At 42.8% G+C, this 11,616-nt stretch overlaps 1 protein-coding gene across 1 annotated transcript; it reads left to right on the top strand.

The window, feature by feature from the left end:
- LOC128937161 (lysosomal acid lipase/cholesteryl ester hydrolase-like) lies at positions 1 to 9,040 on the top strand. The gene is made up of 9 exons (XM_054276551.1): positions 1 to 144; positions 2,017 to 2,131; positions 2,380 to 2,578; positions 3,359 to 3,468; positions 4,339 to 4,475; positions 5,401 to 5,541; positions 6,237 to 6,308; positions 7,604 to 7,672; positions 8,807 to 9,040. The coding sequence occupies exons 1-9, from the start codon at positions 4 to 6 to the stop codon at positions 9,038 to 9,040; spliced, it is 1,218 nt and encodes a 405-aa protein (XP_054132526.1). The 5' UTR covers positions 1 to 3.
- Positions 9,041 to 11,616: the final 2,576 nt, after the last annotated feature.

Raw genomic sequence — 11,616 nt, 5'->3', positions numbered from 1 at the left:
AAGATGTGGTGCCTCCTCGTGCTGCTCTGCTCCCAGGGAATTGCCTTTCCAGCAGGATTCTCAGCAGGATTCTCAGCAGCCTCCAGTGCAGGTGTTGACACAAGCCGCTGCAAGCGCCGCAACCCGGAATGCTTCATGAATGTTGTAAGTTGGGTCACCTTCTTTCCTTTTTTCCTAAAGCATCTCTCCCACTACCACTACTACTGACTAACAGTGCCTATCAGGAGGCTAAAGCTCCCTTCAAAGGGGTCCCTCCAGCACCACAGACCTAGAGGAAATGTTGGTGCTCCTATCCAAACAGTCTGAACTAGAGAGAAGAATTCCTTTGCAGAGGAAACAAAGTCTGGCTTCTAGTCTCAAGGTCTGCCCTTCTGTAACAACCTCTTTGCCTAGTACAGTGCTAAGGGTGCTTGTACCCCTTCTTCAAACAACAGATTCTCAAAACAAAACCTCTTGCTCTGAATCACCGAAGATTTCCTCACTGTGGCAGCAGTGTAGTAGGTGGTGCTGTGAGTCTGAAATAGTAGATCCACCCTCTGTGGCTTGCTTAACCTCACTTCAGCAAGAAAGGATTCCCTGTGGATCAGATAGAGATACTGCTGCATGTTCACTGTCTGGAAAGGTACAACCTTGTTGTGGGGAGAGTGAGAGCTGCAGACAAAGTTTATTAGAGAAGCCCTTCTGTTGAGTCCTGAGGTGCTGAAGGGAGTCTCTTGATTTCTAAACTCCTCAAAGAGGAGCTTGGGTGCAGCTGAATCCAGTCTCAGCCTCTGACTCTCACTGCTGAGGCCTAAGGAATCATAGAGGTGTGATTGAACCATTCTACAACTTTGTTCTGCAGGACTAACCATGGCAAACCAGATATATTTATATAAAAGAATAATGATTTATTATAATTAATGATTAGACAAAAATAACCTAATCAGAATTTTTTTGCTATACAGAAGAGTAGCTAAAACTACTGGTATATGGTAATATAGCACAGTGCATTATATCAAAGCAATCGTATAAAAGCAATTGTATTAAAGCTAGCAAAAAGAATCAATTATTAAAGTAGAGACTGATATAACTCACCCTCACCCATACCAACAACTGTGGGCAAAATCTCTTTTGCTCAGCCTCTAGGAGTAACTTTGAGGGGCATCCCAACCCAAAGGAGAAATCTTCATACACAGTCCAAGAAGGGATATATTAGGAGAACTTAACCCTATGAAAGTGGACTGGGCAGTGAAAGTATAAAGTGATTGACTACCAAACTTATGTCTGCAGGTTGGCTTAGCAGGTTATCCTTGCCAGATCTTTGTCTCATTACCAGGATGCTAATTTGGGGTTGATGTGTCAGACCTGTTTTAGCATAATTCAACACCAACAGGAAGACATGATGCTCCTTCCTAGCCTACCACTGATAGCTTGCAAAATAGGACATTATTTGAGTGGTTTGACCACATTCCAAGGCAGAATATCATAATACAGACCTGTGTCACCCTTGCAAAGCAGGATAAACTATCTCCCAAAAGGTTAGTCACTCACTTAACCCCATAATAGGGAATCAAATTCCAGACAACTACCATGTAAGCAGGTCTGATGAAGACTTTACTGCATCCTGCTACTCTTATAAATCTGTGTAGTGCTTGAGTGCCACAGCTACAGCAATTACTACCATTTGAGTGATATTAGGCATTAAGTAGAATACACAAACCAGTTCACAGAAACCCATCCCAACTCCTCTAGCTGCTGTTTGCATCCTCCAGCCTCCATGGCTACAGCATGGCAGCTATAGGATCATCCACAAAAAAGAGAGACCTGGGGTTTGCTTTCCTGCAGGAATCCCTGTCCCTTCCTACCAGTACCACACAGAGCAGTAGAGAAAGCCTAGCAATGTGCTATCACATTTATCTCCCTGGCATGTTCTTGGCTAGCTTCACATTCCTGGGCAGAAGCAGCCTCCAAACAGTTCTTACACCAATATCTTCACTGTAAATGCAGGATAACAAACTCTCCTTTGGCTTCCCACAGAGTGAAATTATCAGATATCATGGATTCCCCAGCGAGGAATATGAAGTTCCAACAGAGGATGGATACATTCTTGGTGTTTTCAGAATTCCTTCTGGAAGGAACAACCACAATACAGGTATGACATATATGATATAAGGGCAGTATGAGAGCCAACTCTCACATGGATTCCCCATCCTTCCCCTTTGCAAATGCAAAGTTCCACACCTTTCCATCTCAGCAAGGGTACCCAGTCATTCAGCCTAGAATGGGGCCTGAATTCCGTATATTGGTTAAAACACTCCTGCAAAACCAAATTCTGCACCCCACATTTAAATACACATTACCTATTACTATTACAGCTTAAGAAAATCTCTTCTGTTGTAGGGAAGAAGCCTGCAGTCTTGCTACATCATGGTTTTTTATCAGATTCTATTCACTGGATTGCCAACCTGCCCAACAACAGCTTGGGCTTCATCCTTGCAGATGCTGGCTATGATGTCTGGTTGGGAAACAGCCGAGGAGACACCTGGTCTTTAAAACATAAGACCCTTAAGCCCTGCCAGAAAGAGTTCTGGCAGTTCAGGTACTCTTTGGAGAAAGAATTTCTGAATAAAGCAACTGTCAGGGAACTAGCAAGATTAGGCAGTTGCCATTAGAATGCACAACCTTTCCCCTTCTGGCTAGATGAAAAAAATTCCCTTCTAAATTATATGAAAACATGACATGTTTTCATATAATCTGACTTCAAGTGGGACATGCAACATTTCAGGAGACTAGACAAACTCTTTTCCAGAGATGCAGCCACTCCTGGGCATATCAGGGAGGTTTTAAGAAGGAATTGGCTGCATAAGCTGGATTGGCTCTTCTGGAATCAGCACACACACAAGCAAAGCTGGAAGTACTCAGGTCATCTTTGCTGGTTTCTGTGGGAAAAGGCCTCCAAAACTGGGAGGAGGCATCTGTCGCCTTGAAGTCTCCCACCAGACACCATGTTCCAAGTGCAGAAAGGACAGGAGACTGCTCACCGCAGCCTGGAAATCTGATCTACCACAACTGATGCTATCTGAGAGAAAAATATTTCTTGTAACCCATGCAGGTGAAAGCCCTGATTAAATTCAGTCCCCCAGGGGCTGCAGCTGTCAGGTGAAAGTGGCACCTGATGCACACAGAGCCCAGGGCACCAGGCAGCCAGGCTGCACAGCTGCACCCTCTGCCCATTCCCCAGCTCAGGCAAGGGAGCAGACACTGTGTGCAGCCTCCTCCTGCAATGGCTCCTGCTCGCTGCCATGAACAAAACTGACAGTCAGGAACTCACACTGTGACAGTCACATTGTCTGCCAGCTTTTTGCGTTTCTCCCCACAGCTTCGATGAGATAGGTAAATACGATATTCCAGCAGAGCTGAACTTCATCCTGAATAAAACTGGACAGAAGGATGTTTACTATATTGGTCACTCCGAAGGGTCAGCTGCAGGTAATCTTAGAACTGCCTGGGTACCAAACAGTCGGTGTTAGTGTTTATGATTTATAGATAAGGTCTGTGAGCAGACTCTTATGTCACAGGGTACCATTATCCTTTTAGAAAAACAAACTCAGAAAGAGAGGAGAAAATGGAGGGAAATGGCATTATTAGAAAATTATTTTCCTTTCTTCCCATATGTGCATTCTAAGAGTCTTTTTACAGAATTAATAGTTCGGACAAAATCACCACCTTCTTTGTCTTCAGATAATTATGTCAGCCAGTCAAATCCATCAGTGGAGAAATTTAAATACATTCAGAAAAAGGATGGAACAACCTTTTTCTGAATGTATTTAAATTCCTTATACTCTTCCTTAATGTGTGAATTCACTTTCATGCAAGTATGTGCTTGATTACAAGGAAAAAATTTATTCTCAGTCTTCGGATAATTTTTGTATTGCTGAATGGCAGCATATGCATGTACAGTCTTTTAGAGACTACAAGCTGAAAAACTTTTTATTTTGAATTTAGGGAACTTTAGAGAGAATTTGAATTTTAAAAATCTAATTAATATATACCTTTTCAACCAAAACCGGCCTTAACACAAAGTTATCAGTTCTGACAAAAGCAGTATCAGGACATGCTCTAATGAGCTTCTATCCTTAGAATGAAATTTATCTTCCAAATAAAGATAAGGCTAGGCTTAGGCTCCAAATAAAGGTTTTAAGCAAGAATCAAACATTCTCCTTAGGTCTGCAGCACAGAAATAGAAAACAGCCAGTGGGATGCTAACCTAGTCTCATTCCTTTGCTGCCTACTGCTTTTTTATTTATTTGGTCTGTGGACATCTCTTCATCAACTTGACTTCTTTTTCTGAGCTTGCAGGCTTCATAGCACTTTCTACTTATCCTGACATGCCTCAGAAGATTAAAGCATTCTTTGCTTTGGCACCAGTGACCACCATCACACATTCTACCAGTCCTATGATAACAATTGCACTGCTTCCCCAGCCACTGATCAGGGTAAGGAATTTCTCCTTCTTAAGAGAAAGACATAATTGTCTGCTTTGTCTCTACTGGACTCACTCAACCTGAACTTTTATGGGGTGCTCAGTTAGAATTGAATTCAGTGTATCAGACTTCAGACTTTCCAAGGAGCTGAACTGCAAGGTTTCACATGGTATGGCTTTTGCAATTTCTTTAAGGTAGCAGGTATACTTTCACCATTATTTATTTAAGTCAAGTATTTCTGAAGAAAACTTTCAAATACCAGAACAAAAGCAATCTAATATAGTCTACTAAATCTAGCCTTAAGCACTAATAAAAACCACAAGTAAAATATTTCACATCTTAATTTTATCAGACATGCAGATCATTTATGCTTGTAAAGTATTTACTTTTAAAGTGATAAATTAAACTTAAACAGCAGGTGTCAACTTAATAGAATTCGCTGGGAAGGTGGAAATCATGCATGCTATGCTTTATATCAAACCACAGATGCACATCCTCTTTCTGTCCAAGCTGCACTCATGATACGACTATAGAGCATCCAGCTCTACACCCTTCTCATTTATCTGATCCCTCTTTACTTAGGAGTGGTACTCACAGTACAGTTTGCACCTGCCAGGAAAAGGTATTAGGGCAAAAAGGGACTTCCTATATTCTGCAGCCATCAGTGTAGCCAGCTTCCTTTCTCACTGAGATCAGTGCACTAAAAACAGATGGATAGTGACCTCCAGCATTTGTGCCAAGGAGAAGGAGGAACATGTGCTCTGCCCTTGGGAAGAACACTCTGTAAAGGATAGTGGGATGGCAAGAAGTTTCAGCAATCTTGCCCCTTGTGAAGAGGCAAGGCTATTAAAGGAGAGTAATTTAAAGAAGAGGGAGTTTTCTTCTTTAAATAATCTTGCAACAGCTAAGAAAAGTTTTGCACTTTTCCTCCCCTCAGTTACTGCTTGGCTGCAAAGGAGTTCTTCAATACAATGAGCTGATGAAAGGACCGGTAACACGGTTCTGCGCATGTCAGGGGAAAGTCTGTGGCAGTATCTTCTGCTACCTGACCGGGGGCAGGATACAAAATATGAACATGGTAAGCACCTCCCAGAAAAGCTTCATACAGGTAAATTTGAAGAAGCTTTGAAGGGCAACTGGACAAAGATGTTTTTCTCTTTCGCACAATTCATATATTTTCTTTCCTAAACAACAAGACATCTGACTCCTCTGAACAGAAGAAATGGGGTTTTTTTGTTTGCTACACATTGAAATATTTCCAGCCAAAACTCAAAACTTTTCTCCACGCTTCTCCCAGCAGAAAGATTGCATTCCTTTACTCTGGCTGCTACCTCTTGTTCTTACAGACCTTTCACATGTCTGTTCTCCAGTCACCTTTCATCTCTCAGACTATTTAACAAGTGTCCCTATTAAAAGCTTCATTATGCCAAAGAGAACTGTAGATAATCTTTCTCTACTGATTATGCACAGCACTATTTAAAAGCATTATACAAATCATACAAACTGGGAATACAAAGGCCATAGATGCTTCTCAAATGATGTTTTCTCTGTGTTGAGAATGTTGAAAATATTATCCCAAAGATATAAAATCCCATGTATTCATTCCTATGTAAACTAGCATGTTTGTGAACCTTTCCTCAACTTCCATTTTTATATCTGAAGAATATCCTATAAAAATGGGGGATGCAGCAGTATGTTTCTCAGAGCCTTCACAGCTTTATTCTGTCACAGCACTGGATCTCTGCCTTCACAACACTTCTGCTTTGTCTGCAGAGTCGAACAGATTCATACTCGGGACACTACCCAGCTGGAACATCGGTACAGAACGTTATTCACTGGCAGCAGGTATAACTGCACTGACACATAAACACTCTTAGGATGGCTTTCTATGCGACTGGGAGCCAACAGGGGAATCCAGAGGTGACAGATCTGGAAATCTGCCCATCACATCTTCTCACCTGTCACAGAGTGAGCCCTGTTTCCCATGGCTCACCAGATCATTCCCCAAACTTCCCCTTGGGCAACAGGCTCTGAGATTTCCCCAGGGCACATCACACCTCTCTCGGCTCTAATGGTTTCCAGCCTTCATCCTTATTTATGGAGATGTATGCAGAAAGCTGCAGAAGTGAACACAAGCACAGCCTAGGCACTTGGCAGGTGGGATAAGTGAGAACTTTACAGTCAGGGATGAACCAGACAAAGAAGGGATTTAGGTTAAAGCTTGTCTCCCAGAGGGTTAATTGCAGCCTTGACTACCTCCAAAAGCCAGTTTACTGCACAAATGCTTCTGCTGGCACAATGGCAAAATGGGGAACTGCCTCTTCTGCTGGTACCTCATGCCACTTTCAGACCCAAGCTTGTTCTGCCTAGGCTCCAAATCAGACCAGGGCAAGATGGCATTGGCTCAGAGACACATCACTCTATGAGGTGTGAACTTAAGTGAACCCTAAGTGCACTGTGCCACTTAAAGAAGCCCTTAAATACATGTGTGCTGCTGTACATCCCCTGCCTAAAATTCCTGGTATCCAGAACAGAAACCCAGCACTCAGAGCCAGAAATCAGACATGAGCTAGCAGATTTCTATAATATCCTCAGTTATTTAGAGGTTTAGATTAAAAAAAAAAATGCACACACATTAGTAAGACAGGTTAACCCTTTATTGTTTTGATATTCCTTTTAGACACATCACAGAAGACAAGAGTTTAGTGCTAAGGCGATCACACTCTGCTCCCAATATACTTGTATGCAGTTCACAACCTCTGATATCACTGCCACTACTGTGAGCAGACCAGACCAAGCAGGGACACAAAAGTTGAGGATTTTGAGGAGGTATCCCAGGCTAGTGAGAGCCCTGACATGCTCCTGCATCAAAAAGAGCTAAATTACCTAAGTAAAGAGCCAATTAAGATAGGGCAGCAAGGCTTTAATATTTAAACATAACGAGGGTGGTGGTTGAAGATTAGGAGAAAATGTTAGCAAGGGGAAAGGTGGTGAAACCACTTATCCCACAATCCCTCCTCAGTATCCCTGGGATCCTGTCTACTGCCTCAGACTTGAGTTCAATCATATGCTAGAAAACAACTCCTGCACTCTGTCTCTTAACATTTTCATTTTATCTGTCCTTGTTGCAATATTAACAGATAAAACATGCAGACCAATTTCAAGCTTATGACTACGGCTGTAAGGAAAACATGAAGAAATACAACCAGGTAAGGCAATTCATTTTTCTGAGAACTCATCCTTGGGTCCTGGAAAAACTAAAAATAGAAAAATTCATATACTAGTGCCTTGAATGCTACAAAAAGAAAGGAAGGGTGGTCTTAGGCAAAACTTCACCTGAATCTAATAGTCATAATTGTCAGAGTCGATTCACAAACATGGCATATACAGATTTTTGCAGCCTCCCCTACTGATGCAGGGATGTGTCCAACAACATGTCAGCTTACCTGCCATTCCCAAAAGGCCAAGAGTCACATCCAGGTCCTAGACTGGATGAGTACAGAGCTCTTCCCCAGAAATCCTCAAAGTCTACGTTTCAGTTAAACACTAAAATGGGGATGAAAAAAAATAAGTGGAAATGCATATCTGGGTTTTCAGAGGCTACTTGCTATAAAAATTAAACTTAAGGGACGGTTCAGTATGGCACAATGTAGACTGCTGGGGAGAACTAAAGTATCCTGTATGGAAAAATGGAAACAGGCAAAATTTGGTCTGTAGGAGCTTTATTTACTGTGTAGTCAACACCTGAAAATGCTCTGCTCCTCTTGCAACACTTATAACTCATCTGATTATTTTTTGAGGTTTGCTTTGTGAGTCAGGGCAGGTTAGTTCATGGGTGGCACATTATTTTGCAAGTGGATAAAGATTCCAAGGACACCTTCCTTCTCAGACACCTTGCATACACACATAGAGTCTTTAAACACCTGAAGTTTAAACTCTGAAATGGGCAATGTTTTATTCCCAATACTGTGGAAGGTTGGGAAATGGCCCAAAAAAGCAGTCAAGAAGAAAGATAACTGAACTGTCCTTTCATAAGGGTAAGTTTCAAAACATCTTGTGCACAGTCCCTTACCACACTGACAAATAACCATCCTGCACTAAGGCTTTTGGTTCAGATCTCAAAGGATCTCCATTTTAATCTTCTGTGTTCCTTTAACTTCTTCTGCGATGACAAGCAAGGCAGGGAATGGGGTTAGGGCAATGACCAGTAAGACCTTCATCCTCATGGTTTTACTGTAGTCAGTGCAGAAGCAAAAGACCAAAAGAGGTGCTTGCATAGAAACCTTTCTCTAAACACAACTTTGATACCCAGCACTCACTCAGGTCTCCTCCCTCTCTTACAGACTGCTCCTCCTGAGTACAAGATAGAGGAGATAAAGGTGCCAACTGCTGTTTGGAGTGGTGGACAGGACAAATTTGCAGACCCAACAGACATAGCAAGGCTTCTTCCTCGGATCACTAATCTCATTTACCATGAGCATTTTCCTACATGGGGACATCTTGATTTCCTCTGGGGCCTTGATGCAACTGAGAAAATGTATCTGAAAATCATTGAACTACTGAAGAAATATGCTTAGAGTGCCACAGAAGGCAGTAGAAACCCTAGATATTTCTATTTAGCAGTTGATTATTGGTATAGGTATAGAGGTTTACAAACTACTGACAATTGGTTTGCAATATTTTTACACTACTTCCTTTGGTGTTACACTATTTTGGTGATTGCAGAAAAAGCTGGGGTACATGTGAATGACCACTGAAATTACAAATACATTACATAGAAAACTTCAGGGATCACTTACTTTGGAAGATTTCTGGTTTTATATGACTGATTTTGCAAAGATGTCATTTTCTGTTTCCTTGTTGATCTGCACTACATGTTTCACTTGAGACAAAGGTGATTTCCCCTGAAAACCCAAAATGGGAGATAATCTCTCTGTTTACTGAACTTTGCTGAAGTTGAGTCATCTGTCATCCTGATAGTGTTTCACCTGTTTTCCTCTCTTCACAATACCAACAGCAGCAAGGAAGACCCAAAAGGTTTTCACTTGTAAAACTACCCTGGCATTTAAGCAGAAAGGAGTTGGCTATACTGGTCCAAATGCAAGAAATCCAACACCACAACATATGTGTCAGAGAAAAAGCACCTGACTGTTGGACAGATGCAGATATTCTCTTATCCTTACACTAACTAATGGTTTGTTACCCCTCTTACTACAAAGAGCACAATTGTCTTCATGCTCATAACTGGGCAACAGCAGCAAACTGTACATAAAAGACAACTGCACCCATCTCAATAAATATTCCTGCCACCATCAGTAAACAAGTTTAAGTTCTTCTAGGTCCTCATCTCACCATGTCAGCGCTTGCCTATGGGACTATCCCAGGGGCTACAGATCACACCAAAGGCTTCATCATGGCAGGGCAAGCCAGGAGAGCTCAGGCTCTGTGGGTGTTTCTGGGTGGGGGCATAAGCCTAGATTCCTCAGTTAAGACTTGTGGAAGGTGAAACCATTTGATAATAATCTGGGAGATAGAGAGCAATATAAACAAAACATGTTTGTCTCTCGTAATACAGAAAACACATGCAAAGGCCACCTTCACGCAAACATATGCAAACAACACACCTCCTCTAGCAACCTGTGGTACCACTGGGAACTGAGTTCTCAACTTCTGGGGATGTTTGCAGTCCAAGACACAGAGCGGCTTCTCTTGCCCACACCACATCATTTATACATCCCAGTGTCCTGGCTGCCCAGGGAACTCACAGCAGACCTGGCCACCCCCATGAAGCAGCAGGGCAGAGCCAGCACTGGCACAGCAAACACTGCACCCCACACAGATATGGGCTCAGCTCTGCAGGGAGGGGGAGTAGGAGCCACAATCCCAGCTCAGGCAAAGAGGAGGAGAGGGCCTCTGTGGAGGATCTGGCAGCAAAGCCCTCCAGCTCTGCTCTCATTCACACTTCTGCAGCACCACCCAGCATTCAGACACGGTGCATGGGATGAACCTGGCAGTGACTCTGCACAAAATGAACAATGGAAGGGAGGGAAAAACCAGAATCACAGCACTGAACTCCTTCCACCCTCACCAGTGGTGCCTTTTCCCTGCTGCAGAGTCAGGGCTAACCATGAACTAGAACTGATTCTCCATGAACCAGAGCACATGGCTCTGCCCAGCTGAAGAAAGCAGTGGGGACACATTGCCTTTTCAGGGAGGTTCAGGAAGGTGGATCTAGCAGTTCTTCAAAATCTGGTTGTGTGGACACTGGTCTGATATTAAGTTTACTCATTCTGGAAGCAGCCACCAAGGGCTGCCCCAGGACATCAAGTTCAATCTTTTCTAGAGCATCTTCCCATGCTGTAGAAGAAGAACCAGCCACAGACACATCCTGCAAGAGGTTACAGGGAAACATTCAGGTCAGTGACCAACAGTTCTTGGGAAAGAAGACTTTGGGCACTATCTTCAATACTGAACACCTAAATCAGACTAATGTTCAGCCTAATTGCACCTCTGACATAACTGAGTTTTAGAAAGGATTGCCAGTTTTTCTAACAGAAGACAATTTCCTAATACCCATCTGATAGGCTCTCCATTTACCAAAGTTTCCTGCAAGCAAACTTTATCTTCTTATTGCCATCCATCAGAAATGCAGTCCTGGAATGCACAGGGTCTGGACAATAGCAATAGCCATTCTTTACACTTCCCCTTGGAAAACCATCAGCCATCCAGACAAAATCCTTGCAGCACTGAAAGTGTCCTTCCCATGACTGCTTCAGGACAGGATTAACTCAACAGTCCACAGAAAACCCTCCATGGCATAGACTGGAGCCTCTATTTCATAACTCTCTCAGCCAAATCCAAGATAACAAGGTAGGTGCTTGAACATACTGGATTTGTGTTGCTTGCCCAAATCAGTCCCTCCTGTTCTTAAAGCCAGGGCCAAGACCTGTGGTGTCACTCCACAGCCACCAGCACCAAGAGCGGTACCTCAAAGCTGGGAAGCCAAGCAGCCAGAACAGCCTCACACACAATGAAACGAGGGAAGGAAAAATACATTACTGTGTTTGGGGGTGCAGGATGAGCTAAATACAAATATCTTAGATCATGTCTAGACTTCCATGTTCAGGTTTGGGGTCCAGGAAAGGCATCAATA

The sequence above is a fragment of the Melozone crissalis genome, unplaced genomic scaffold, assembly GCF_028551555.1.
Source record: "Melozone crissalis strain CALT ecotype California unplaced genomic scaffold, PUWL_Pcris_2 ptg000019l_1, whole genome shotgun sequence".
Classification (NCBI taxonomy): Eukaryota; Metazoa; Chordata; class Aves; order Passeriformes; family Passerellidae; genus Melozone; species Melozone crissalis.
The sequence above is the reverse complement of the archived record's forward strand: the minus strand, read 5'-3'. Positions and strand labels throughout refer to the sequence as shown.